The sequence below is a fragment of the Beauveria bassiana genome (assembly GCF_000280675.1).
Source record: "Beauveria bassiana ARSEF 2860 unplaced genomic scaffold BBA_S00081, whole genome shotgun sequence".
Taxonomy (NCBI): Eukaryota; Fungi; Ascomycota; class Sordariomycetes; order Hypocreales; family Cordycipitaceae; genus Beauveria; species Beauveria bassiana.
In genome coordinates this window covers 1-27,983 of record NW_007930916.1, presented here as the reverse complement: position 1 = coordinate 27,983, position 27,983 = coordinate 1, and the positions used below count along the sequence as shown (strand labels likewise).

The 27,983-nt window shown below is 47.6% G+C and overlaps 10 protein-coding genes across 10 annotated transcripts; 4 read left to right on the top strand and 6 right to left on the bottom strand.

Moving 5' to 3' along the window:
- Window positions 1-3: 3 nt before the first annotated feature.
- Window positions 4-2,826, top strand: BBA_10022 (autophagy protein Apg9; the record flags this gene model as incomplete). The annotated part of the gene is made up of 3 exons (XM_008605119.1): window positions 4-662; window positions 720-1,440; window positions 1,492-2,826. 3 exons carry the CDS (start codon window positions 4-6, stop codon window positions 2,824-2,826), a joined length of 2,715 nt encoding a protein of 904 aa, XP_008603341.1.
- A 2,776-nt stretch (window positions 2,827-5,602) lies between these two features.
- Window positions 5,603-6,992, top strand: BBA_10021 (mitochondrial RNA-splicing protein MRS3; the record flags this gene model as incomplete). Its single annotated transcript, XM_008605118.1, has 8 exons — window positions 5,603-5,637; window positions 5,695-5,764; window positions 5,853-5,888; window positions 5,947-6,079; window positions 6,135-6,227; window positions 6,290-6,346; window positions 6,402-6,873; window positions 6,959-6,992. 8 exons carry the CDS (start codon window positions 5,603-5,605, stop codon window positions 6,990-6,992), a joined length of 930 nt encoding a protein of 309 aa, XP_008603340.1.
- A 541-nt stretch (window positions 6,993-7,533) lies between these two features.
- BBA_10020 (DnaJ domain-containing protein) lies at window positions 7,534-9,152 on the bottom strand (the record flags this gene model as incomplete). The annotated part of the gene is made up of 2 exons (XM_008605117.1): window positions 7,534-8,112; window positions 8,172-9,152. The coding sequence occupies 2 exons, from the start codon at window positions 9,150-9,152 to the stop codon at window positions 7,534-7,536; spliced, it is 1,560 nt and encodes a 519-aa protein (XP_008603339.1).
- A 770-nt stretch (window positions 9,153-9,922) lies between these two features.
- On the top strand, window positions 9,923-10,858 carry BBA_10019 (uncharacterized protein; the record flags this gene model as incomplete). Its single annotated transcript, XM_008605116.1, has 1 exon — window positions 9,923-10,858. The coding sequence occupies one exon, from the start codon at window positions 9,923-9,925 to the stop codon at window positions 10,856-10,858; it is 936 nt and encodes a 311-aa protein (XP_008603338.1).
- An 87-nt stretch (window positions 10,859-10,945) lies between these two features.
- Window positions 10,946-14,188, bottom strand: BBA_10018 (vacuole morphology and inheritance protein; the record flags this gene model as incomplete). The annotated part of the gene is made up of 9 exons (XM_008605115.1): window positions 10,946-11,300; window positions 11,366-11,525; window positions 11,581-11,660; window positions 11,718-11,836; window positions 11,892-12,787; window positions 12,841-13,501; window positions 13,657-13,725; window positions 13,892-14,054; window positions 14,121-14,188. 9 exons carry the CDS (start codon window positions 14,186-14,188, stop codon window positions 10,946-10,948), a joined length of 2,571 nt encoding a protein of 856 aa, XP_008603337.1.
- A 977-nt stretch (window positions 14,189-15,165) lies between these two features.
- On the bottom strand, window positions 15,166-16,937 carry BBA_10017 (fatty acid desaturase; the record flags this gene model as incomplete). The annotated part of the gene is made up of 2 exons (XM_008605114.1): window positions 15,166-16,642; window positions 16,702-16,937. The coding sequence occupies 2 exons, from the start codon at window positions 16,935-16,937 to the stop codon at window positions 15,166-15,168; spliced, it is 1,713 nt and encodes a 570-aa protein (XP_008603336.1).
- A 663-nt stretch (window positions 16,938-17,600) lies between these two features.
- Window positions 17,601-19,407, bottom strand: BBA_10016 (dihydrolipoyl dehydrogenase; the record flags this gene model as incomplete). Its single annotated transcript, XM_008605113.1, has 4 exons — window positions 17,601-18,218; window positions 18,268-18,972; window positions 19,050-19,245; window positions 19,346-19,407. The coding sequence occupies 4 exons, from the start codon at window positions 19,405-19,407 to the stop codon at window positions 17,601-17,603; spliced, it is 1,581 nt and encodes a 526-aa protein (XP_008603335.1).
- A 510-nt stretch (window positions 19,408-19,917) lies between these two features.
- BBA_10015 (MIF4G domain-containing protein) lies at window positions 19,918-22,503 on the bottom strand (the record flags this gene model as incomplete). The annotated part of the gene is made up of 1 exon (XM_008605112.1): window positions 19,918-22,503. The coding sequence occupies one exon, from the start codon at window positions 22,501-22,503 to the stop codon at window positions 19,918-19,920; it is 2,586 nt and encodes an 861-aa protein (XP_008603334.1).
- Window positions 22,504-22,835: 332 nt separating this feature from the next.
- BBA_10014 (signal recognition particle 14kD protein) lies at window positions 22,836-23,360 on the top strand (the record flags this gene model as incomplete). The annotated part of the gene is made up of 3 exons (XM_008605111.1): window positions 22,836-22,865; window positions 22,940-23,018; window positions 23,077-23,360. 3 exons carry the CDS (start codon window positions 22,836-22,838, stop codon window positions 23,358-23,360), a joined length of 393 nt encoding a protein of 130 aa, XP_008603333.1.
- A 1,084-nt stretch (window positions 23,361-24,444) lies between these two features.
- Window positions 24,445-26,372, bottom strand: BBA_10013 (RNA recognition domain-containing protein; the record flags this gene model as incomplete). Its single annotated transcript, XM_008605110.1, has 8 exons — window positions 24,445-24,729; window positions 24,782-25,215; window positions 25,283-25,334; window positions 25,394-25,555; window positions 25,608-25,701; window positions 25,759-25,766; window positions 25,906-25,958; window positions 26,015-26,372. The coding sequence occupies 8 exons, from the start codon at window positions 26,370-26,372 to the stop codon at window positions 24,445-24,447; spliced, it is 1,446 nt and encodes a 481-aa protein (XP_008603332.1).
- Between the last annotated feature and the right edge of the window lie 1,611 nt (window positions 26,373-27,983).

Below are 27,983 nucleotides of genomic sequence, written 5' to 3'. Positions count from 1 at the left end.
GAAATGGGAGCCTCACCTCGCAACCTCACCAAATCGTTCTACGAACAACTTCGATCTCGAGACGATGACCTTCCCGACGACCTCGAAGCCGGGCAAATGCGAGCGCTCGACGAAGAAAATCTAAAGCATGAATTTCGAGACGTGCAATTCGACAAAACCAAAACTCAGGAAAGTCGCACAACAGTAGCAAGCAGGATGGCCGAACGCGGCCCGAAAATCGGTTCCCCCTCATCGAAAGGACAGTACAAGAGTAAACAACTACCAACTACGTGGGCAGCTGACGATGAAGACCCGGATGAAGATGTTCCAGCTTCCCTTCTAGTTGAGAACAATGATGAGCCAATTCAACGGTTAGAATCCATGTCGAGAGCGACTGCTCAGGGTGCAAAGGAATCTATCCCTTGGAGGGCATCACCACCTGGGGCACACACAGCCCAGTGGGAGACTGTCAAACGGCAGCATCGATTGTACCGAGATGATGCTATTAAAACCTTCCAACTTCATTCTATGGTTTCAGGAACTCGGCTTGGAGGTAGGCGGGAGCGCGCGCTGTGGAGATGGGTAAACACGTCCAGCTTAGACAGCTTCATGAGAGATGTTTATGATTACTACGAAGGGGGAGGGATGTGGTGCATTCTCTGTTCGAACGCGCTATGGCTTCTGTATGTGCATTTAGTCCTACTTCTCTAGAAGCTGTTGCTGACTCGCCTAATTGTTAGGGAAACTTTGTTCGTCGCAATCCTTCTCACGTTTCTCAGCCAATGTGTGGACTACGGGAAAGTGCCGAAGAGCAAGTCTCTTGAGCAGGTAATTGTCCCGCAATGTACTCGAAAAATGTCGGGCTTCTGGAACCTCGGAATATGGCTTTACTCGTTTTTCTTCATATGGAAATCTGTTCAATATTTCTTCGAAATACGCCGCCTGATACATATCCGAGAGTTTTATATTTGTTTACTGGAAATTCCCGAACAGGACATGCAGACTGTGTCTTGGCAAGACATTGTTGCCAGAATTATGGCCTTACGAGATCAAAACCCCAAGACGGCAGCAAATATACCAGCAAAGCTACGACGCTTCATGGGCAGTCAGTCAAAGGAGAGGCTGGACGCTCACGATATCGCAAACAGACTTATGCGGAAAGAGAATTACCTCATTGCCATGATAAACAAGGATGTGTTGAACCTCTCCCTGCCGATTCCCTTCCTGCATGGCAGGCAGCTCTTCTCCAAGACCATGGAGTGGTACTTACATTACGGTATTCTTGACATGGCTTTCAATGAACTCGGTCAAGTGCAGCAAGATTTCCTCCGGGCTGACCGTCGAAGAGTCTTGAGTGAGAAATTGCGACAGAGACTCTTCTTTGCAGGGGTATTGAATCTTGTTTTCGCCCCTGTCGTCCTTGCATACGTTATCATTGTCTACTTTTTCACCTATTACAACGTCGGTAGCACCATCCTCATCTGACTTGCCAGCTACTAATTTTGGGCTTAGGAGTACCAAAAGGACCCGAAACTAGCCGCTGCGAGGAAATATACGGCCCTTGCCGAGTGGAAGTTTCGAGAATTTAACGAACTACCGCACATTTTTTTTGAGAGGCTGCACATGTCTTTCCCATTTGCAACACGATATGTGGATCAGTTCCCGAAGAGGATGACTGAAGATGTAGCGAGAAGCGTAGCATTCATGTCAGGTGCCATCACCGCCGTGCTAGCAGTGTGCACAGTGCTTGATTCGGAGTTGTTTCTTGGCTTTGAAATAACCAAGGACAGAACTGTGCTATTCTACCTGGGCATTTTTGGAGCAATATGGGCCATGACTCGCGGCATGGTCTCAGAAGAGGCTGCAGTCTTTAACCCCGAGTATGCTCTGCGCAATGTCATCGAATATACGCACTACATGCCCGATCACTGGGAAGGTAGGCTGCACAGCTTCGAGGTGAAGAAGGAATTTGCCGAGCTTTATAAAATGAAGGTCGTGATTTTCTTGGAGGAAGTCATGGGAATCATCACGACTCCAATGCTCCTCTTATTCGCTCTTCCAAAATGCAGCGATCAGATTGTCGATTTTTTCCGCGAGTTCACCATTCATGTTGATGGGCTTGGGTATGTTTGCTCTTTTGCAGTGTTTGATTTCAAGAAGGGGGTGGGCAACGGCGGTAAAAGAGGCACTGCACTCGACATTCGAGAGGATTATTACACCACGAAGCATGGAAAAATGGCAGCATCATATTATGGTTTTCTGGACAACTATGTCATCAATCCACGGACGGGTATTCCTGGTCATCTGCCCCCCGGGGCGAGGCAGCATTTCCGGCCGCCTCCCGCATTTCCAAGTCTAAATTCGCCAACATTGGCAGCAGACTTGCATATGTCCCAAGTTGGACGACCCGAGGGACGGCGGGAGTTTTCCTACTCGCCTGGCGATAAATTATCAGCGAAAGGGCCATCGGGAATAGTGCAACCGTCACCGATGGCATCGATACTTTTGGATCCACGTCATCATCCCCCAAGTGGTGGACGTGGCGCCAAAGGATTGCCAAAGTCGCGCGCATCTCGATATTTGCGACTCGGAGAGGGCAAAATCACTGAAGAGACTGGACAGATCATGCCGAGGGACATACATCCCAAAACAGACGATGAATTCGAAGATGATGCTGACGACGGTGAAGGGATCCTAGGCGAGTCCGTATGGGAGACATCGCCGGCCAAAGGGTTAAGTCGCGAGAATAGTTCAGCGAATACCGCTGAGCCGGATGCAGGCGTCTTGGGGCTGATCTACCAGTTGCGGCAGACGCAGCACGGTCGTCGCGGCAGCAGCATGGTTTAGGCTGACCATCAATCTGACAATGCCTTATTTCCAGGCAGAAGGAGTTTTTTGCAAAGATGCACTAACGTCTGGTGGTATCAGAATACGAGAAGTCATGCGCACCGCTGCAATAAGACGAAGTGATAAGATCCTTGTGATACTGTGACTGAGCACGTAAACCTTAGCTGGAGCTGCAGCTAAGTCAGTACCTTGGTAGACGTTGGAAATGATATTAATAGTGTTGGCGTTCTCGGCTGAGGATGGCTCGCTGTGGAGGGTTCGGCGTTACGACGAGCCGACTTTTGGAAGGGTCGTCCTGCCCAATAATAGTGCCCGCCTTGCAGCCCCTGCCAGGGCTGGACAATCACTAAATGCAGCTCATTTACGACGGAGTCATGTTCTGCAGGAAAATGCGATTATCATATGCCTTCCATCTGACAGTGTCTTAGGAAGGCTATTGTCGTTCTGTATACAACAGCGTACAAGCCAGACCAGACGCCGCCAGGTACACGTGCCACGCACCCACCTCTCCAAGGAGGGTGCTACATAACTATACAGCCTATATACCTTATAGCCTAAAATTTTTAACCTCTTAACTTTAGATTAATATTATTAAACTATAATAAATACTAAAAATACTAAAAATAAATTATTATTATTATTATATTAATAACTAATATATTTATTATTTTATAATTTTATAATTTCTTTTTTATTTTATTTTAATTTAATTATTATTTTTATATCTTTTAATAATATATTAAACTTTAATTAAGCTATTTTATTTTTATATTATTATTTAATAATATTTAATAATAATTAATATATTATTATAATTACTTTTAGCTTTTAATATATTTTTCTTATAATTCTCTTTTTTTATTTAAAACTAAATAAATTTTATAAAATTAAAATTAAAATTATTATTAAGTTATAATAGTTATTAGATTTTATATTAATTATAAATATACTATTAAATATAATAATTATAAGTTAAAGTCTTATTTTCTTATATAAAAGTCTTAAACTTTATTATTTTATAAGCTTTAATAAAAAAAATTAGTTTTAATATTATAATCTTTATTTAATATATATATTAATTAATATTTTTTTATTATAAAAAAAGCTTATTAGTAATTTTATTTTAATATTATATAAACTTTTAACTAAATAATAACTAAAAACTAAAATACTTTATTAATATATAAAGTTTTTATTTAATTCTTATTAGTTTTTTTTAGTTTAATATTAAGCTTTTTTATATATATTTTAATAAAATATTAGTTTTTAATTATATTCAATAATTAATAATAATAAAACCTTTTTTAGTTATATATAAAATAATCTTAAAATATAAATTTAAAAATACCTTTTTAATATTTTTAAATATAACTTTTAAAATAAACTTTATTTAATTATTATTAAATATAATAACTATAATATTAATAAAGTAAAATAATAAATATCTTATTTAACTAAATTATCTTTTTTTAGTTTTTAAAGGTTTAGTTTTAATAATTAAGGTATTATTATAATTAGTCATTTTATATTTTTTATATTAAATCTAAGTTTTTAATTAATTTTACTTTTTAAAAATTAGTTTTTTTAAAAATTAATTATATAATAATTATTAATATAAAAATACCTTTAATAGTTAATTTAATAACTAATCTAATATTAGTCTTTTTTATTATATTTATTTTTTTATATTTTAATAATAATTAAATCTTAATTTATAAATATATACTTTAATAACTAACTAAACCTTAGAGTATCTTTAAAATACTTATTTTTTAATATTTCTAGTAATATTATTAAGTTAAAGCTTTTTTTAATAATATTAACTTAAATATGATTAATTATATAACTAATAACTTTAATTAAAAAAAGTAATTTTAATACTTAATTTCTTATAAAATAATACTTTTAATACTATAATTAATATCTTTATAACTAGCTTTATTTATAGTAGTATTTAAGTAGTAGTAGTAGTAGTAGTAGTAGTAGTAGTAGTAGTAGTAGTAGTAGTAGTAGTAGTAGTAGTAGTAGTGGTTATAGAGGTTATAGAGGCTTTAATAAAGCTAGAATATAAAAAGGGGGCCTTTAGTGCCTAATTTAGTGGCGTACGCCCCCTAGTCAATTTGATAAGGGTAATACCCCTGTAGGACAGCACTTTTCGATTCTTCCTCCTTACCTAGCTAACTTAAATCGAATAATTCTCTTTACTATGAGATTATGTAGTAGGTAAAATGTAATATTTAATTCGTTCTATATTTTTACTACTCTCTTAGACGTAGTTATCGGTGTGATGATTAAGGCCTTGCTGATGGCCTAGCTATGGCGGTGTTTGGCTACGACCAGATTCTCAGCGTGTACAGCGGCCCCCCCGGACTCCGAGGCCGCGAACGGAGAAACGCAAAATTTCCTAATGTAATACCTACTCTGGACAACCTCCATTCTACTGAAGCATTGCCATCCGCACACACGACTATACAGGTTGCATACTGATCATCCATCTTTCGTCTCTGCTTCGAGATTTATTATCATTTGCACTCGCCTCAGATTTCTCGAAGCCGAGCTCTCTCCGACGACCGGCTAATCTGCCGGCTCTTGGTACATCCGACAGGAACGCCACCCTTTATCACCCTCAACTATTCTCGAAACCTCGACATCGGCCACTTGACTCCTGATACTGCGACAGCTTGCGCGCGTGTAAATTGACACCTTCCTCGTAGCCGTCAACCTGGCGGCCATTGATTCAAAAGCCTTCGGCCCAGCGCCTACAGCTGTGGCCGAAATGGCCCTGCCAAATGCCGAAGCCGATGAATATGAGTACGACGATAGACATGGAAACACTGCTACCACCAAATGCTGACTCTCTTGTTTCAGCTATGAGTCACTACCGCCCAATTTCTCTCTGCTTCAAAACATGGCGGCCGGTGCCTTCGCTGGCATAGCCGTACGTCTTGCCCCTTTGCTGGAGTCGGCGCCTTTCTGCGCCTCAACAGCGTCGACTTGTGTGCAATCGCCGCTAACTGGAGAACCAGGAGCATACCGTCATGTATCCCATTGATGCAGTTAAGGTATGCCTCTGTCTCTCAGAATCATCACTTCTCCGTCTTGTTAATCTATTACCAACAGACTCGCATGCAAGTCCTCAATCCGAACACGACTATTGCCTACCGTGGCGTCCTTCGTAGCACATATCAGATGGCGGCTGGTGAAGGCTTCTTCAGTCTTTGGCGAGGAATGTCTAGCGTTATCGTCGGAGCTGGTATGATGTCCGACATGTTTGACCACTTGGAACGGTGCACTAACTCATTACACAGGTCCTGCGCACGCAGTGTACTTTGCTACGTATGAGGCTGTGAAACATGCCATGGGAGGAAATCAAGCAGGCGTTCACCACCCACTTGCAGCCGGTGAGACTCTAGCGGTGGCTTCTGCAGTGCGCAGCGAATTTTGCTGACATGCTCCTGTCCAGCTACTAGCGGTGCGGCAGCCACGGTTGCCAGTGATGCTTTTATGAACCCTTTTGATGGTAATCAATTCTACAGCTCAACATCTCCGAACACGATTTAACCATTGCGATGCAGTCATTAAGCAACGAATGCAGATACAAAATTCCAGCAAGATGTACCGCTCGATGGTAGACTGCGCCAAGTACATTTACAGAAATGAAGGCATCGGCGCCTTTTACCTCTCATATCCTACAACGCTCTCCATGACGGTCCCATTCACGGCCCTGCAGTTTCTCGCATACGAATCGTTATCGACCACACTGAACCCCACAAAAAAGTACGACCCTGTCACTCACTGCTTGGCTGGCGCTATTGCGGGTGGTTTCGCAGCTGGTCTTACAACTCCTATGGACGTCATCAAGACAATTCTGCAGACCAAGGGCACATCCACGGACCCCGCTGTACAGAATATCAACAGCTTCGTCGGTGGCTGCCGCTTGTTGTACCAACGCGAAGGCTTCCGCGGCTTCTTCAAGGGTGTCCGGCCCAGAATTGTGACGACCATGCCTAGCACCGCCATTTGCTGGTCAGCCTATGAATTCTCCAAGTATGTGGCAATGGCCATAGGCTTAGGCTCTTCCCCCAGATCGCGCCTCTTTTAGCCTTGCACGTTAACTTACCACCGACAACAGGGCTTATTTCATCCGACGCAACGACAGGCAGTAATGCTACTGCAAGGACAAGATGCAAACATCATACCAACATCAGAGTATGACTGCGGCGTCTCATTTATATTATCTCTTGGCCAGTGTGGCGACAGGATGATGCCCACTGGTCTTTGTATTCTCCTTGATGCCTCAAAAAGTTTATTCCGAGGGTTACCAGCCTGTCGCATTTGGCCATTCCACAACTGCTGGGGTTATGTATAGACGATGATTAGTCTCACTCAACGATCATGTTGGGTTTCTGAGGATTGTGCAGTTAGAACTGTTTACGTGTACTTTTCCACCATATCTTCTCGTCGTCGTTGCATCTTTTGATAATGTCTTGAATCCAATTTGCCCATGTCTCAGCGATGCCTCTAGTACTGCTGCCAGCCGTCAGACGTCGCGCATTGTGTTTGCAATGTGTTTGCAAATGTATTGTGTTCTCTGGTGAATCTAGCCAAGGGGCAACATATGCGTACAGTCGCAAAAACTGGCGGGATGAGAACCCTCAAGTTTCGAATTATCTTCATTCATGTGCGCTAGATATATAAGTCTTCCCCTCAGAAACCAAAAGGGCCTCCACCGCCATGGAAGTTGAACTTGAATTGCTGACCTCCGCCTTGCTGGAACATGAAAGGGTGTCCGCCTCCGCCTGTAAAGGGGCTGCCTTGGAATGGGTCCCCTCTTTCTTGGGAGTTGGGGTCATCGCCTCGGTCGAATCGGGCACGAAGCTCAGGGTCACTAAGCACTTCGTAGGCCTCATTGATTGAGGCCATTTTCTTTTCAGCATCTTCCTTCGCTATGCCTTGCTTGTGAGCCTTGTCAGGATGAAACTGCTTGGAGGCCTTGCGGTATGCCGACTTGATTTGTCTCTGGTCGGAGTCACTGTCCACACCCAGAACCTTGTAGTAGTCCTTGGTTTTGCTTCGCTTTAGGGCGATCTGGACTTTATTCATGAGAGGATCTATCTTATCTCGCTTGCCGGGGTGAAGTTCGATGGCACTTTTGAGCGTATGTATGGCAGCGTCGAATTCATCCTTCCTCATCAGACCCTTTGCTCGGTAGAGCATGCCCCAGAATGATTCTGAATTAAGCTCAAGAGCTTCCTCGCAGTACTTCTCAACATTTTTATGGTTACCCTATCATTGGAGCTGTTAGCGGCTGCCCGAATATCGGCCATTGCGGGCAAGATCCATACCTCCAAGTAGGCATGACACGTCATGTCAATGAGCTTGCCATATAATTGTGTGGGTGCCTTTTCAGGGATGAAGCCGGACTGCCTCAAATCTTCTGTTTGCTCCTTGAGTAGCGTGATCAAGCCAATCTCTTCTTCAGTACCGACAAGCGTTCTACCGGCAGTGGTTGTCTGGCCTCTGTTGAGTTGTCCCATGGCCCGGTTCACGCCCTTCTGAAACGCCTTTTCTTGCTTGTGAACCTTCTTGCAGATCTTGGAATCGGGATCGGAGTGCAGACATTTGCGGATCTGTGTCAAGCCCTTGTCTTCATTTCCGAGAGCGTAGAAGGAAGTAGCAGAAATAAGAACATGAGGTGACGTGTCGCCTGGTCTCAAGAGCAGAACGTATTGCAAATCGCCCATTCCCTCTTGAATCTCGCCACGAGCAAACAGACACTTGGACCGCAATTCACGCAGAGGCGGATGTCTAGAAGCAACACTGATGGCAATGGTAGCATGATTAACACAGTCATCCCAGCTCTGGTTCTTGGAGGCCGCGACTGCGGCGGCGGCGGCGCGCTCGGCTCCCGCCAATTCAACTAGCTCGGGAGAATCCGTTGCTTTCTCTGCCGCAGCATATTCGGCCTTGGCGCCTTCCCAATCTGCAACTTTTGACTTCAGATTGGCCAACTGGACGTGAGCTCCCTGAAAAGTGGGCTTGAGAACCAGCACCTTGTTGAAATCGTCGGTTGCTTGATTGGCCCGGCCGATGGATAAGAACGCAGTCGCACGCTTGAATATGGTCAGATAATTATTGGGATCCCGTGCTATGGCGGCATCGTAGTAGAGGATGGCTTCGCTGGTCTCGCCTTTGGCTAGGTGCGTCTGCGCATTGCTCAGCAGGGACGAGACTGGCAGGTCAGCCGGGATATCATGCGCAGATAGCGCAGTAGCCGTTGCGAGGACACTGGCAGTGATGGCCAGGCGAGAGAGAGGGAACCACATGTTGGCGCCCTCGTTCTGATGGCAGGCTCAGATACGGGGGATATTCGGTGTTGTCGCAGGGTGAATTGATATTCGGCCAATCGCAGTTGGTCGCAGGCGCAACTTGTAGAAGGTACTTCGGGCGCTCGGTAATGAGAATCACAAGAACAGAGTATTCTCGCAATCGTTGAAGCAATGCAATAGAAAGTCTTGCTTGCGCGGGTGCAAGTGTTGAAGGTGGGATCGACTGCCCACGCTGTCCTTATGTATGTCACTAAGATAATACTACCTAGTTGCCGCCCGCCCATCCAAAGGAGAGAAAGTGGCCACTATGGCGCTTCTCATTTGCTGTGGCGCCGCAAGGCTGGCTCCACTAGTGAGTGTATAAAGTTTCCTCATGATTATTATCAGTGTCATATGAATTTTTCGGATGGCTCACGGCTGAAGAAAGAAGCGAGCGAGATGTATCTCAGCCTTTCAGGGAATTATAAGACGGGCTTTTTTGTGTCTTTGTATTCCGGACCTATGCAGCGAAGAGGTTCAGTTACAAGGGGGCACTGATTGCGAACCCCTGTTCTACCTCGTAAGCTAGCCAGCTCAGCCTTGGTTCACCTGGCATCTCACCCACCCATCATCATCGCGCTGGCACTCCTGTCATCTCTACACTGCTCTGAAAACTAGCCCACAAGACTGGGGCTGATTTCTCGACCGCATGTTGAAGCAAAATAATCATTGATGCCCCTTCACTCTCCTGAATAGCTACAGTCTCCCGCCCCGACGACCCGCCTCCCATGGCTCATCTGCGCGATAGCCTCGAGGCATGCGCCCCTGCTTCCATGTTTTCACCATCAGTTGCTCGAATTGCCGCCATAGAGGCCAGAGACTGGTCGTTTGTCGACTGCTGGGTTGCTTCGCAGTTCCCAGGCCGCCAGCCACCGCCTTTTGAACGCAATGCCGACACTCTGAAAACGCTACTTGCCCTCATCTCCTTCAAGGACACTGCGTCCGAGGAAGCTCGATTGTTGGCGCGGATTGACCGAGATGCCCTCGGTTCATTGTCTCGAAGCCAAGACTCGGAAGCCACTGCTAGACCAGTCACTATGGCTGCCATGAGAGATTTGTTACTGAATATTATCGAACAAGAGCTATCGAAAGAAGGAAGTATCGCACTTCATTCCATGTCTTCTATGGCAGTATCTGCTAAAGTCACCCTACCTGAGCCTGAGCAGCTGGGCGCCGCCATTCTCGATACCCAGTCTGCTATCTTCGAGACAGAGCAGATGACATTCCGAGCCGAAGCTTTGGAGCGCCACATTCACTCAGAAATTGTGCGCACAAATAGCCTGTTGAACACGATACATGATGATATCTGCAACTTGCCAGAAGGTCTTGGCAAACGCAACCTCGAGATGCAGCGCACTGTGAAGGCAATGACGGCCCAATTACCGGAATATGAGAGAAAGATGGCGACACTGAAGGCCTCTGCTGCTTCCTCGGATCTCACTGTACACGGTATCATCCAAGAGGAACAAGATTATCTTGCCTTGTTAGAAGAAAGAAAATTGCTCGAGAAGCGCATATCAATATTCCGCCGTCTCCCGAGCGATCCAAAATTAGCAAGGAATGAGTTGAATGCCTACCGCAAAGAGCTTCAAGGCATCACGTCGCGACGAGATGCAGCTTTTCAAGGTCTAGTCGAGCGCGAAACACCGGTTAAAAGGAGGTGACCGAATAGGCTCACTGCAGAAGAAATGCCGTTGTGCAAACTACCACAATGTAGCTAACTAGAGTCTTCTGACCGACTGCGAATTCTCTTAAGTATTGCGCTTATTCCTGCCGGAGACTGCGCCTCCTAGCCTCCCGAATTGCCTTCCCAAGCCAGATTTCTTTGCCGCTGGCGCGTTCGTATCTTTCTGAGGGGCTGGATTACCAGAAGTAGCTCTGCCATCCTTTCCTCGAATGTCGAACGAGCCATCGCCTATCCTGAGCTCGCCAATACCAATACTGGGAACCTCATCGATATCCTTATTCTGCCTTTGTACTCGGCGAGCTTTTTCCTGAACACTGCGAAACTTCTCCAATAGTTCCACCCAGCGAATGCCGCCTTCTTCACGCCCCTTCAGACGATTTGGCCTGTCATAGCCAGAGCCGCTAGACAAAGTCGTCGCACTGGACATCGTTAGAGCACATAATGTTATTATCATTATGTCTTGGACGGCGCGGTGCTAACTCACCTGCGAGGGGCCGCATGCAGATACCCAATAGCGCTGACGCTGTTGAGCCGATTTTTCAGTGCCGCAAATGCTGAAGATTGTGGCAAGAGCATGAGGATTCCATACATGCATTTGTATAGGTACGGGTACTTTTCTGGTTCGAGCAATTGCAAGCGAAGGTCTGTTGTATGGAATTAGGTGAATAATCAGATTGAAGCAAGTTCCATCAAACGTACAAGTGAAGACTGGGGATTCGACAAGTTGCACCAACTTGTCGACTTGGATGAGGATATTGACAGTCATGTCTAATTCACCGCTTGAAGTATGTGTTAATGGAAACAGTGAGATGATATTTGGAGAGTAATAATCTTACAAAATCTGAAGTAGATTATATGCCTGTTCATAAGCCTGTGCAAGCAGACAAAGCGAAAAGGTGGCGACTGCATTGTAACACCAGGACCGGAACAGAGCGACGAACAGAGTTTGGCCATCCTATTAAGGTATGAGTATTTCTGTAGTGCGAATTAATTGTTCATGGAAGCCGTACCTTTGTTTCCAGGTTACGCAGCCTCTTGCGTACTTCTGCGAGCTGTGGAGCGGTGATGAGATTATTGTTAAGATTCTGGACCATGATGCTCGCAAATTCAACATCCTCTTCTTTTTCGATGCAATCGGCGAGGGTACGGTAGATCCTTTCCGGGCTGAGGCTGATGCAGAGTTGCCGAATAATCAGATTTCCTCGTATTTCCAACAGCTCCCGATCTGTCGAAAAAAGCTGCAGCAAGTTGACCATGAAATACGCAAAATAGTCATCCTCGCTGTTTCGAGAAATCTGCGAAAGCAACTGCAGGTCCTTTGTGACGACAGCATCCGAGGGATCAGACAAGGTTTTCAACAGAGCCGGGAACGTGCCGTCGTTGAATGCGAGGACCTTTCTAGGTGCTTTTCTATGAAGCATGATTAGCCACGTCAAAGCTGCAACTCGAGTAGCTTCGTGATCGTTCAAGAAAAGCAGAGTCAGAGAATTCACAGCCGCAGTATAGTCCAAGTCAGGTTGAGCTTGAGGTATTTCCGCGAGTTGCGCAGACGCGGTACGACTGTGCGACGGCGTGAGGTTCTGACCTGGGTCTCGGAAGCTCGATATAGATACTCGGTTGCTTCCAGCTGCTTCATGCTTCTCAAGCGGCGAATTGAGCTTAGAGCTGTATACTCCTGGCGCCGGTGGGCCAGAAAGGGGCGAGCCAGACTCATCCGTCAACGAGGCCACGTAATCCATCAAGGAGCTATTCACTCTTGTAGCAGCTATCTGGACTGCATCTTTGCTACTGGCCATCGCAGGCAGCATGTGCGCCAGGATATCTGGCGTAAATAGCAGGACTTCTTCCGGGCAGATGTCAAGAAGTCCCACAATCCATCTCAGGGCTTCTAACAGACTGTCTTCTTCTGTTGAGAGGATCAGCTATGAATTCATCAGGCGCGGAAGTGAAAGGACTTACCAAGGGGTGACTCTAGACTTGCAGTTAGAATCTCCAGAATCGCTTTAAAGTTGACTTCGACGTCTTGCCCGGGAATCCAATCATCCTCACAACTATCGTCACAGGCCTCGTCACTCAAATCAGTTTCCAGCTCATCGCCTTCCTCTGGCTCTGGCCGGTAGCTTCCGCTGTCCAGTGACTCTTGTCGTTTTCTCTTTCCACCTTCACGAGACTTTTTGCTCTCCTGTATGCCTTTCTTGACACGGGAAATCCGCTTGATTTCACCCATGAATTTGTCCAGGCATGTGTGGGTCGCAGTTCTCACATCGATATTCTGATCGCATAGAAACTTCAAAAGACCGGAAAGAAAATCGGGAAGATAAGTTACCAACTCCAAATCAGGGATCGAGTCGAGCAATGTGATCCAGCCGACGAGAAATTGGCGTGTGAATGGGTTGGAGACCCATATGCGTTCTTTTAGCAGAGGAATGAATTTTGCTAAAGAGAATGCAGTCGGGAGGTGTGCACGCGAGTTCTCTGGGTCGGCTTTGTCATTCTCGATAACTGGCGGTGCTTCGAGCACAGAGATGTATGAGGCGGCAGACTCTGACACGATGTCTTTGACGAGCCGGTCTAGTAGTTCTGCCCCATTTTTGACAGAAAGTTCTGAATCGGCACCAAGCTATTGGAAAGAGCTGATTAGAGGAATAAGACGGCGCGAAAGTGACGGGTTCAGACCTTGCAAAGTTGATCGAATATGTTGTTAAAATATATCAATATTTCCCCTTTGGCAACTTTGGCAATGTTGTACATAGCCTCACATGCATAATATCTCACTCGCGCATCCTGATCAGTGAAGCAGGCCAACACAGGCGGCACAATCTTCGCGAGGTAGCGAGGAAGTTCCTGCGATGAGTTTGGTCAGAGAATACTTGCGGGCGGGCAGTCAAGCAGCAATCTCGTCGATTAAGCACTTTTGAGACTATCCCAAGCTTTATCAAGCAAAAGAAACGAAAGAGCTCTCGCTTGAGGCGATGGAATAGTGCGAGTGCGAATGAACGACGTTACGTACTGGGCCCAAGGCGATAGCGGCCGCAGCCAGGCCAATCAAGCCGCCATTTCGAGCATGCGGCTGGTGCACCGCATATGCGTAATCATTACAGAGTTGCTCGAGTATGTCGTGGACTCTCTGATAATCTTTGCTGGCTACTAATTCGCGAATGACTCTCTCGAGCCTGCATCACATGATTAGCATCATTTCTCAGCCAAGGTTGGGCGCAGTGACGCGGGCGGCATCGTACTCGAGCGCGCCAATTTTGCGCTTATCATAGAGCTTGTCGTTGAGGGCACGTTGAATACTAGTATCCATGATCCACGCTGCTTTCATCGCTCGCGATGCAACAAGGGAAAATGGGATGTAGGTGCTCTTTGCCGCATGGATGCTTGCTACAACGTTCACCAGTAGGTAGCGCTAGGTACTACCCAGGTAGTTTAAGGTAAGCGACGCCACTGGAGACGCTGCTCAGGTCGCCCACTCGCCTCCTCAACGGCCCATACCGTGCATCCAAATAATTTCGCTCACGACCTAAAACCACACTAAAATATCTAAATTTAAACTACTAAGATCATAAGAGCTAGTAACCTAAATTTTAATTTTAATAATTATAGTTAAACTCTTTACTAGTTAAAGTATATATCTATTCTTAATAAATTTTCTTAAAGTTTTTATAAATTATAATATTTAAGTAAAAAACTAGAAAATAATTTTATTAGTAAAATCTACCTTTTTTAGCTTTTATTAACTTAATTAAAAGATTTTTAATTTATTAAAATAAATAAAAATATAAATAATTTTTTTTATTTTATACTTAGACTACTTTTCTAATTTTAGATATTTATTATATAATTTATATATTAACTAAATATCTTAAAACTTTAGCTTATAAACTAGGCATTTTAGTGGGATTTGGGGTCGCGAGCGGACTTAGTTCAGACATACTGTAGCACGCGGGATAGCAGGATCGGCTGATCCACGCTAACAAGAGGGCATTGGCCACCGGTCACCAAACACGGCAGCTGTGACATTGTGGAATTAGACAGTACCTATTTTGAGAGAGCCATTCTGCGTATATATACTATGAAACTTGATCCAAATTAACTGTCGCAGATTCATGACCTTGGGCATACTTCCGCCCTCTATACTTGCAAAAAGACGTTCGAAAGCGCGGCCTAATCCAACCAATGCCGCGGTATATGCAGCATGAGACCGGTCTAGCTAATCAATGAAAAATCGGAATAGCGGTAATTAAGGCTTCGAACCAGTGCGTACCAAAGTCCTCCTCGCTATTAAGCATGACCGTAGAAATCGCCGCTGTTTACGATCGTCTGTTGGCACTTGGAAAAAATGGCGGCTTGCCGAGAGACTTCTGCGAGGCGGCTTATGACTTGCTTGTTTCCATCAGCAAACCCGAAGTAGGCATAAGGAATGCCCACTTCGTTGCAGAACTCAATGACGAGCTTCTGCGCCTTTCGGAGATTGTGGCGGGGCATCCTAGGAAACATGTGATGAATGGCTTGGAACTGCAAGCCGCCGTGAACAAAGTCCAGCCAAGGAGGGCAGTCTACATCCATAGTCGTTCGAAGCATACGCTGTGGAAAAGATTCTTGCGGCCCCAGGTCGGCGGTACTCATGGCGAAGTGGGATAAAACAATTTGTACGTGCAATGGCGACGAAGCAATATGGCTGATCATGACAAACGTGAATCGTGACCATGCGTCAGGAATAGATTTGTATACCATGAGGTACCCAAACCAGTACCAGAAAAACACATGTCCAGCAAGCTCCACCCAACGATGCCAAGCAGAAATGCCCTTCTTCGGGCCGCGTCCAGTAAGTAGAAATTGCCAGGATAGAACATAAAGGTTGAACCGACCGAGAGCGAGGAAAGGGTAGTACGTCCAAGCCTGGATCCGTAGGAGCACTTTGGCGGCAGAGTCGTATTTCATGATTCGATCGTAATAAGTTGAGCGCAAACTAGCCAGGAGGCGGTGCGAGACAGCAAATAGTGGCATGTGCTCGATATCAGGATCGTGCTCGGGAGCATTGGTTACGATATGGTGGACATTATGGTTATTCTTCCACCAACCCATAGAAAGTCCGCCAATATAGTCTGCAATGAGAATACCAAGCAGTGAATCGACCTGGTAGTTGTGCGTGATGCCAATATGACCAGCGTCGTGAGCAGTGAAGACCAACTGGTGCCACATCAGGCCCAGACACAAGCCACTCAAGAAGTATTGGCCATATTTTAGACACAGCAAAGAGCCACAAAATAGCGCAAGATATCGGCAGCATTCTATGGCGTATGCGGATTTGCTTGTTACCATGTAGCCCTCGTCAATCAATCGTTGGTATAGCGCCCGGTACTTGGCGATAACATGGGCCTGTGTTGCAACATCAGGCTGTGGATACTTTTCCAAGTCCAGCTTGATATGCTCGCGCGTCAGAATATCAAGATATGACATCCCATCCATTTCAGAATCAGCGCGTGTATTATAAGAGACAGAGGCAGGTCGATCTCCGTGTGAGGCCTGTCTGTGTTTGATACAGTGTCCCTCCGTGTCGAAGATTGGTGATGGTGGTCGGGATGACACACTTGAACTCGATCCCTTTGGACTGAATAGTCCGTCTTGTGATTCTTCTATCTCACTGGCGCTTCGGAAGGTACCGCCTTGAATTGGCGGTCGAAAGTTATTCCAAGGTGATTGGATTCGGCCGATGCGGTATCGTTGCATTAGCTGAACGGACTCATCCGAATGAAGTCTATATTTGAATGTCAGAGCACCATTCGTAAACATACGCCTTGGGTATGGAGAACATACGCTTTAACTTCATCAGTGGCATCTCTGCCCACCATATGCAAAATTGAAATTTCGCCGCCGGGGTGGTATTTTAGCCAAGCATCAACTTTGAGGACAAAATTGTCCACGAGGATGATCTTTCGTCCATCGGCTATCATTGCTTCGACCTCGTCTCGAGACATACAAGGCAAAGTTCTGGACTTCATTGTCTTCTCTGATAAGCCGCCAACGGCGGCCCTTGACTGCGCCGACTGCATGGTTGCGCTCCGCTCAGAGACCTCGAGAGTCGCGCTTGACAAAGCTCCTGGTCGAGAAACTGCGGTCGAAGGCTTTGCCTGTCAATTCAAATTGATAGCTGTAGATGGATTGATTTTCACCTCGGGGTCTTGAAACGAACATAGGCGGCGGACTGTTAACGTACGAGCGGCAATGAGTGTTGCGTGGTGTTCAGATTCGGGATGTGAAGGCCCCACTGAGCTGCGCCATGAACACGGGCACGGGTGGGGTTCCGTGGGCAACAGGTGCTATAAATGGCTGGGTGGCTGGGGCAAAAGTGTATTTGAACTAGGCCTCATAATCCTGCCAGAACTTGCAGGTTGGGGGTTGCCCCCAAGCTTTCCGCTGGTAAAGTATAATTTCTCGAAGGAGATGAACTTTTCTCCGTGAGCCAGTCTCATGACGTGCCACATGTGAAGTAGAGTTACCGGGGGGTGGGCACTAGGTGCTTAATGTATGAAATGTACCAACTAGTTTACAAAATCTAGCATCGCTCTCCTCTCGGAGCACACTGCCGTCAAATAGTGCCGATCATCCGATACCTCCTCAATCTTAGCGTTAACCATCAGCTCTGTCGCCGACCTTTCGTCTTTGCCCTGCACTTTGTTTTACATTGATGCGGCTTAAATTTTCACGCCACTAGCTCAGAAGTGAATAGCCTTGGCGTGAGTCGCCATGGCAGCCTCCTTAAAAGCCTCGGCTAGTGTGGGGTGGGCATGGCAGGTTCTGGCGATATCTTCGGTCGAGGCGCCATATTCAAGGGCAAGGGTACCCTCGGCAATCATTTCACCGGCGTTAGGCCCAATAATGTGAACACCAAGGAGGCGATCAGTTTCGGGGTCGGCAATCATCTTGACGAGACCATCGGTGTCCAAGTTGGTCTTGGCACGGGAATTGGCACTGAATGGAAAAGTACCGACACGGTAGGGAATCTTCTGAGTCTTCAGGTCCTGCTCGGTTTGACCGACCCAAGCGACCTCGGGGTAGGTGTACATGACAGAGGGAATACAGCCGTAGTTGACGTGACCGAAACCTTTCTTTATGTATTCGACGACAGCGACAGCCTCCTCCTCGGCCTTGTGGGCCAGCATGGGACCGAAGGTGGCGTCACCGACGCAGCGGATGTGGGGAATTTTGGTGCGATATTCGGAGTCGATGATAACACGGCCACGCTCATCCAGCTCCATGCCAATGTTTTCGAGGCCAAGGTTAGCAGTGTATGGGCGGCGGCCAATGGCAACCAGAACGACTTCAGCATCCAGCTACATCTGTATTAGCAGCTTTTGGGGGTAGTGATGTGACAAAACTTACGGATTCGGGCTTGCCACCTTTGGCAGAATCAACGTCCAACTTGACCTTCTCGCCCGACGTGTCGCCGCTAAGAACCTTAGTGTTGAGCTTGAAATCGAGACCCTGCTTCTTCAAGAGCTTCTGAGTCGACTTGGCAATCTCGCTGTCCATGCCGGGGCCACCGATCTGGCCAAGGAACTCGACAACGGTAACCTTGGAGCCAAGGCGGGACCAGACGGAAGCCATCTCTAAGCCAATGATACCACCACCAACAACAACCATACTTTCAGGGATTTGAGAGAGAGAGAGCGCGCCAGTGCTGGTGACGACGCGCTTCTCATCAATCTCCAGACCGGGAAAGGGAGTAGCCTCAGAGCCGGTGGCAATGAGGATGTTCTTTCCGCGAACAGATGTCTCGCCACCGTCGTTGAGAGCGACCTTGATCTCGTTCTCGTTAACGAAGGAGCCCTCGCCCTTTATGTATTCGACACCGTTTTTTTTTAAGAGGAATTCGACGCCCTTAGTGAGACCTGTGACGGCTGTGTCCTTGGCTTTCATGAAGTTGGCAAGATTCAGCTTAACGTCGCTGACCTCAATTCCTCGGTTCTTTGTGTCATGAAGAATCTGGTGGTAAAGGTGGGAGTTGTTGAGAAGTGACTTGGAAGGAATGCAGCCAACGTTCAGACAAGTACCACCAAGAGTACCACGCTTCTCGATGCAGGTGACCTATGTGAAAATATCAAATGTCAGACATGTCCCAGACGATTCAAATCACCCCCCCAAACAGGCTCAATAAAACATACTTTGAGGCCTTCCTGGCCAGCCTTGATAGCAGCGACATAGCCAGCAACACCACCACCGATGATGATAAGATCCTTGTCCTCTGAGAAGATGTCAGCAGGGGCGCCTCGCTGTTTCGCAGAACAAGTCGAAATCGACAAACCGGAAGCGGTTGCAAGGCCACGGCTGAAGCGAGAGAGAGCAACGGGAACGATAGCACTGTGAGCGTGGCATTGTTAGTTAACGAGATATTTTTCTTGGCCGCGAAGCTGAAGCCATGCATCCGCTCGCAAAGAGTAAGGGAGGAGCGCAGACGTACGCAGTTCGCTTGAAGGCAGCTGGACGAGCAACAGCCCTGGGTATCAAACGAATAGAAAGCATTGTGGGCGGCGATGGCAGTGGTTCAAGCGATCAATTGGCGCCGGTAGTGGATTTTGAAGGAGGTTGAAGTTGAGTGCCGGCTGCGCTGGAAATCATCTTAGGCGCCTTCCTGGTTCAGAGAGCTCCAGCAAGTTCGGGATTGGTCAGAAAATCTTTCGGGGTGGATTGAGGGTACCTCTGCCAGGTAAATTTGCTAGCGAGTTACATACCTAGACTCAGAGGCGTTGCGAGAAACGTCCCACCCGCATGGGGCAACGATTAGGTAACGTGGCTGCGTGGACATTCAAATAATGATGAGTTCAAAAGCCGCTTGGTGGCGGCCAGAATCGGTCTGGACTCAGGCTCGGGATTCGCCTGGAGCCAGCCTATTGGATAGCTAACCTGCCTGCAAGAAAACTAAACGTGATATAAAAGAGAATTAATGCAATGTATTGTCGAGTCTGCAGAATAGACAAAAGATAGTATATGTCATCGTATCTACAATACAATTGCAACTGGCTTCATTGCAGCCTACGCCACCTCGACCGCCTGCATGGCTGCCTGCGCCTTTTGCCGCACTCGCGCCAGTTTCTTGGCCCCCTTCAGCTTTGATTTGCGCACCTTTTTTCTCAAAAACCAATGTAGTCCGACAGCAACGGCTGGTAACTGCCTCGCAGCTCCAAAAATCTTTTCGACATTGATGTCCTCGCTGGCGCTTTTACTACAGTAGATAAGCAGCTGGACCAGGAAATGTTCGACAAAGTCGGCCGTCCAGCTATTGACCTCAGGTAGGTCTAGAGGCTTCAGGATTGCAATACCCAGAGAATCATCGGCTACCAGTGCTGCGTAAAACTGGGCCACATTTGCTAGGCGTCGTGGATCTCTCATTCGTTCGCTGTCTGCCGTCTCCTCGTCGTCGGCGTCATCCCCAAACATAGATTCACCCAGGCCGCGGAATAATTTCCAAAGCCTATCTTGGAAGGCAAACCGAAGCTTCTTGTTCGAACAAGCTTGGTTAGCTACCAATGCGTAGAATTCGTTGTATTCAGTTTCGCTGCCCACGCATTGGACAAGGACACGAGCGATCTCGAGCTGGTCGTCTTTCTTTAGCTTGAGGTTCACGAATTGCCTGTAGGCGTGCTCGTAATCGTTGGCGGACATGAGTGCCGTGAAAATGGCTACCTGAGCCATGGTGCTGAATCCCTGTGAGCGAGCCTTTTGTGGATAGTCTGGGAGTACAAAATCCATATCTTCATCATCAGTCATGGAGTCATCTGACCCTTGCACAGCCTCCTTGACTGTCGAGCTCTTTGTTTTGACGGGAACACTGGCTCCAACAAGCCACCATTTACCATATGTGTCGGCGCCTTCGATATCACGCAAGCTCATGCCCATAGGGGCTAATCCATCAAGTCTACGAGACTGTGATTTGAGTTCACCGATGCGCTTCTTCATGCGCACAACATGTTCCGAGACAACAGCCGAGTCCAGCCCCTTGGCCTTGGCCTTGCTGTTCTTTAGGTCGTTGATTGTTTCAACCATGAATTTGGTTCTCACAGACACATCCTCATATCCAACCTTCGAAATATTGGTGTTGAGCACACTGGCAATATGCTTCAGAGATTGCGCGTCATCCCTTCGCAGCATGCGACCTGCCATGCGGCAAATACGCAGAAGGAGCTCAACATTCAGTTCGGATAGCTCGCCCAGGAATTTCTCCATATAGTCAAAAACGATCCTGCTGCTCACAACCTCAAAAACATAGAGCTGGGTCAAAAAATTGACCAAATTGGAGGCTTCTCGCCTAATACTAGCATCACCGCCACCAGCTTGGTTGTAGTCTCGCGCAAGGTCCTGGACAATACGACGGACCACATGGGAACCAAAGCTGGAGCCAATGAGTCTATAGATCGAAGCAGTAAATCCACCGGTCAGCACGAAGAACTGGTCTGGAAGAAGCTCGGGCTTGTAGATCTGCGCCAGGATAATGTCGGTAATAATTTCAGTTACTTCTCCTCGCGCGTTTCCTTGATAGAGTTCCTCGATCGATTGAACGATGGAGAGAAGATTGGCATCAGTCAGTCGGTTGACTAAACCTTGTATATTCTTCTGTAACCTGATCTTTGACTCGGAATCTGTGTTGGTTGCCTTCCGGAGAGTTGGGGGCACATATCTCGCGACAACGTTTCCCGTAGTTGGTGCAATATATGGGTTTTCTTTATTGGACGCGACAGGAGCATCCGCTTCTCCCTCGAAGCTATCGAACCTGGACTCTGCAGAAAGGTCGTCATCGAAAAGCTTCTCTTCGTCTTCCTGAATACCGACGCGATTTGACATGAGCAAGTTTGCATCGGAATCTATGACATCTTCCGTATCGTCGACATTAACATATCCAGCTTCATTCCGTTGCGTCACAGACTTCAGTTTTGTGGATGTGCCCGTCGCAGTCTTCCTTCTCTTAGAGGAGAGCCAGTCATCATAATCACGCTTGCGCTTCTGTTCATGGGTGACTTCGTCTTTCTGCAACCCAACTGCGTCGACATCGCCTAGCAAACTTCCCAGTCCATCCTCGCTGAAAGAGTGTGGCAAAGACTTGCGCCCCTTCTTGATGCCTAATTTTCGCTCAAATGCTTCAATTTCGGCATCATCTCGATCAAGCTTATCTTGCATAGACTTTGATATTCTCGTGTCGAATTTTGGCGTGGTGTCGACGCCTATTGATTCGTCGAAGTCGTCGCCACTGTCCTGGCTCCCGTCCAGGTTAACGAAATAGTCCAGACCTTCACTCGCGCTCTTGAAAACATCATCATCGTCTGGTGCTCCGTTTGACTTCTTCTCTTCGAATTTCGAATGAAAAGGACGTTGGACAGTCTTTGGTTCACTAGGAAAATGAGGCTGTGGGTTTCTGTCGCCTTGATTTCGGCCTTCTGTTGCAGATCGTCCGCCATATCGATTCGACTTCTTCTCGACTCTATGTGCCCTTCTTTGATCTTTTCTCAGGAGTGGCCTTTTATTGCCCCACGCTGGTCCCTGTTGCGACTTGGCAGGTGCTGGTGTGTCGATGCCAATCCTTTTGAAAAGCTTCTGTTGAAGCTCTGCCACCGAGGAAGCTGCCATGGTACAGCTCAAAGATCCAATTATCGTAGCAAATCCAGAACATATGAAACGGATTAGAGAGTTGAAGTATATAGGCACGACTGCCCTGTGCGTATCAGATCGTGAGCCGGGATGCTAGAAATAAATGGCGTTGGCGCAGAACTTTTGCTGTGGTTGAACTTTCTTATCTTATCAGCGTTTTGCTAACGCAGTGAGTGGGCTCAGTCAATAACGGAACTGTACCGTGGCGCTGTGAATTCCCCTACACTGCCTCGTAAGGTTAGGTCGTTACTGGCGCGGGGCACATTTTGTGCTTCACCAATATTGCCCTCCACAGCAACTTCAGGTGCGCCATGGATGATCAGCACTTGAGCCACGACCAAGTAAGCTTTTCCCGCTTGATCATCTCGTAGAATCCGTGCGTCAACAAGACTCACTAAACCTGGCTGCGTTCTAGTTCTTTGAGAAGCTCAATGAGCTGTTCGGCGCTCGCAAAGGAAGTGATCATGGGGCCATATATTTAACACAAAAACGACGTGAGTCCTCGCGCGGCGACACTACGTGCCGGACAGTCAGTTTGCTAACAGTTTGTAGTCACACATAATAGCGACAGCGAACATTTGACGGCGGATGGGGACTTTGAAGACCGTCATCCGTCGAAGCCCATACCCGTTATTGTCAGAGCCACAAACGGCAAATCCAAAAGAGCCAAGACCAGCAAGATCAAGCTGTCTACAGTGATTCAACCGCATGATCTAGCGTCCTTCTATGTTCGTTACGCAGAAGTCTGTAAGGCCGGCATGGCGGCGCTGAAACCACGAGACCGAAGCAAGAACAAGGCCAAGGCCAAGGCGAAGAAGAAGAAGACAGCGGCATAGCCTCTTTTTTTACTTCATATTAAATAGCTTTAAGGGGACTCGCCATACTTCTGACAAACAAATTGTTCTTTTGAGGCAAGTTGCCCCGTGTACTTCACATATCGCGAATGCAGAGAATGTTCTCAGAGGACGCGTCGTATGATTGAACAGGGAGGCGAATGTCTCTCGCAGTGCATCAGCAGCACTTCAAGAGGTTTTATCTTCGTACATAGAGCAATATTTTACTTGTATGTAGAGTTTATAGGAGGGCGGTGTCGGTCGGTGCCTGCTTGGCTTACGATACGCATGAACCCTCTTTGACTTCTGTCAGGGCCAAGACCTTCATAATAAAATGCCTTGGAAACTTTCTTCTTCCAAGTATAGTTCAATCAACTAATGAGGGAGACAGAGTGTCAGACTTCCAGCCTTGTATGCACGGGCATACAGATGCGGTCACCTGCAGTTGATAGGTAAGAGAGACACGATTTCCTCGCAGCGTCAATGTTGAGCTACTTATCCGTCTGTCCAGCAACAAATTCCATTATCGAGGAAAATATGGTGAAACGACATGGCGCCAGACGGGCCTTGCACATCTGCGCTGCAAACACTGCTTTGTCGAATGCTGTATCGCTCTTGACTTTCACACGCAGTAGCTGTTGTCCTACTCAAAACTGGGCCTCTTTCCTGCACCTCTTCATCCACAATCTTGTGTCATGACATGGTCATGAATTATTCTGCAACAGCGCATCCACATCCAGATGGCGTCGAGCTTCCTGCGGCATGTCCTAATAAAGCGCAGAGCCAGTCAATGTGACAACATCCATATCAAAGCAGTCACCTTTCCAATCAAGTCCTTCGAGTAAAGTAAACACTAAAAATCATCCTAGCAATCTCGAATAGCCCCATGTCTGCTCCTCAGATAGGTTGCCTCCTCTACTTTTTGCCAAATGTTTTTTTTTGTGCCGAAAAGTACAAACACATGAGAAAACTTGCGTAGTTTGATGAACAAGCAGAGAAATACGAACCTAAAACCTCCCTTGGTGAAGGAAAGATAGCATGTCATAGATAAGACGATGCTCAGATTTTGGTTCTAATCAAGGCAATGTTACATCATCTGGTCTTGAGTAAGACCGGCGTGAGGATCCGCTTCCATAGGTTCGCCGCTGGGCTGATTGACGTATTTGACAAAGCTAATGTTGAGGGGGCGTCCACCATATTGGTATCCTTGAAACTTGGAGATGGCAGTCTCAGCAGTTTCGGCAGTGTCGAATTTGACCACGCCACTGCCACGCGAGCGGCCACTGGGCTCATACTGGATTTCAGCCTGTTCGACCTTGCCTATGGTAGTGAACAGCTCGATCAAGTCGTCGTTGCTAGTCGACCATGGTAGCTAATCTTATTGTCAGCGCGCTTCCCGCGTGATCGCTCGTTGGTGGACTTACGTTGCGAACGTAAATGATCTCACTGCGTTCAGTCCCGGAGGTAGCATTGTCAGTGAACGGATTGGGCGCTGCGGGGGTTGAAGGCGGGCCATCAAAGCTGCCAGCACCAGGTCCTCCGCCGAAGCCGCTACGGCCACCAAAGCCGCCTCCGAATCCTCCGCGGCCTCCAAATCCTCCGCGAGCGCCGAATCCTCCACCATAGCCGCCACGCATTCCGCCACCATAGCCGCCGCGGCCGCCGAAGCCCACACTTCCAGCGCCAGCAAAGCGATCCTCGCGGACTTCAATGGTGCGTCCCTGCCAGTCATAGCCATTGAATTGTTGGATAGCGCTGCGAGCGTCATCAGGGCTTTCGAACACAACGATGCCGGATCCCTTGGGTCGGCCGTCAGGACCAGAGTGCACATCCGCTCGGATGACACCACCATTGCGGGCTAGTTTCCAGGTCAGCTTCTGCAATACGGCGATGACACTGGGCCGTGTTAAGCGATTTGAGCTCACCTGCTTGTCTGAAAAGATCCTTGAGATCTTGCCAGCCAACATTGAAAGGGAGCTGTTGTCTATGTTAGTGAAAGTGTCAAGCTGTAGTGTATCTGGCCGGTAGCAACGAACGTTGGCAACATAAATTTGACGACCGCCGCCAGGGGCGCCGGGGCCGCCGGGACCACCATGATGGCCATTGAACGCCGGATTGAAACCGCCATGGATATTGCCACCAAAGCCACCACGGTTGCTGCCGCCAGATCCGATGAAACGTGGCTCCGCTTCGCGATCCTAGGAATTTTAGTCAGAATCGCCTCGACGCGAAGTATGCACGAAATCTAACCTCGCGGACGTATACAAGACGACCCATGAGATTCTGGTTGCTGAGCTGGGTAACAGCCTGCTGGGCTTGTTCTCTGGTAGCATATTCCACAATTCTAGACGCGTCAAGTCAGGATCCGCTACCTTGTTTTTCGAAAGTGATCAAAACGTACCCGCATCCCTACAAATGACCCAGGACAAAGTCCCTACCCGTCAATCCAAAACATCCATCAAATAAGCCAAACAAGGGAAGGAGGAGATCCAGAGAGTACCGCCAGGGGCGACTGAAAAGGGAAAGAAAACTATGCAATGAAGCCCACCTTCGACATTCCATTAGGAAGCAGCAATACATCGGCAAAGAGAACATCTCCAGCTATAACCCATCAAGTTAGTCCCCAAGCAACTCCTCCTCACTCTCGAATTCCTCACCCTGTCTCATAAAATCCTTAAGATGATGCCACTTGACGTCGTACGAGAGATTGCCAACGTAGACTCGGCGATCTTGTTGGGATGAATCGCGCACGTTGGACATCATCTGCTCGCGGGCGGCAGCTCTGTCTTCGAATGAGCGCTGAGGGCCTTGACCGCCGCTGAAGCCAGCGGGAGGGCCGCCGCCGGGAGTTCCTGTGCCGGCCATCGGGGAGCGATCGCGACCTCGTCGATAGTCTTCTCGACTGTTGGATCTGCTTCGCGGGGAGTAAGATCGGCGACGTCCTTGTCTGCCGGGACTTCTGGAGCGACGACGAGGGGAGCGAGATCTCTCACGCTGCTTGCGCGTTAGAATCATTCTGGTCAGAGTACCTAGTCGTTGGTGTAACATTTCGCTGCTGTCGCCCGGGCATGGCATTCTTGGCCGAGCACACCATTCATGTCATTTGAAGGAGCTCGAGCTAGCGTGGGTGTACGAGACTGTTCGGGTGTGAAGCACGTTCGCGGTGTGTATGCGAGTGTGCGGGCACGCATACACCCCGCGACGCACCTACACTACCGAGTGTGACACGCGGAATCGAGTCCGAAGAGGGTAGCTGGGCAACAGCAACGGCGTAACATGGCTACCAAACGCCATGGTACAAAGCTAATTCAGGGCCAGGTAGGTTCACTTACAGGACGGTAGGTGTCGCCAGAATCAGCTAGGTACAGATGTTAGGTAAGTCTGCAAAATGAAGAATGTGCAAGGAGCAAAGTCGTGGGACATCAAGGTCAGAATGGTGGCGGGAGAAAGACGAGGGTCGGATGGTGGGGTTAAGGAGAGAAATGTAGGGCACCGGACCACGGGCACAAGTTTTGAGAAAGCAATGTCGTATTGACGCAGCTGGTTTTCGCAGAGGACCGTGGTTGCCTGATATTATTGGTAAAGGGTGACGAGACGAGAGTGACAAGGGAGTAATGCGCGATGCGCAGTTCTGGCAGAGGAAGTGCAACAGGCGGGGGCAGTGAAGTTACATGAGAAAAGAGACAAAAGAGGATGGGACATCGATCTTGTACCAGTGAGTGGGAGAAGAAGGAGGAACAATACGAAGCCCACACAGAGAAGCTGGATCGGCAAAGCAAAAAAAGTAGCTTGAATGAGAAGTGTTGATGTGTCCAGAGCGTGCGGCGACGAGGGCCAGGAAGAGCAAGGACGGAGTGGTGCAGAAGTGCGGAGAAGTGAACGTACCCATGGCAGAAAAATGCGAGCGTTGGAGTAGAGAGAAGAAAAGGACTGAGCCTGTTCGCGGTGGTGAAGAGTGAGTGGGTGTCTCAACAGATGGAGGGCGGCGCAAAGCAAGCCCAAAAGTGAACAGCGGCGAGCAACGGTACGAACGGGGGCAGAGGAAAACAGGCAGGAAACAAGCCACGGATGGTCAGCTCACGGACGGATCTTGCATAAGCGCAAAACCAAGACTTCATGCACGTCGTCGGAAGTGGCAGCAAAATTGGAGGGGGTGAGAGCGGGCAGCAACGGTAACAGGTTGACAGGTAGGAAAGTCTGCGTCGAGGGCGTGTGTGGCAGTGGTATGGTGGTATGGGACGATAACTGCTGCTGGCTGGGACTGGATGGTATGGCTTTTTGCTAGGTGGGAAAAAGTGCGACGCGATGAAAATGCGCGTGAATGGAAGGTATTGAGTGTGGGGGGGTTCGAAAGTGAATGACGAATGAGAGGTGAAAAGGCTGAACTGGCAGGGGGAAGACCGGTACGTACCTACCTAGATAGGCATACGTTAGACATATAGTACAAGTATACGTGCCACGCACCCACCTCTCTAAGGAAGGTGCTATATAACTATATAGCCTATATACCTTATAGCCTAGAATTTTTAACCTCTTAACTTTAAATTAGTATTATTAAACTACTAAAAACACTAAAAATAAATTATTATTATTATTATTATTATATTAATAATATAGTTAATAAGT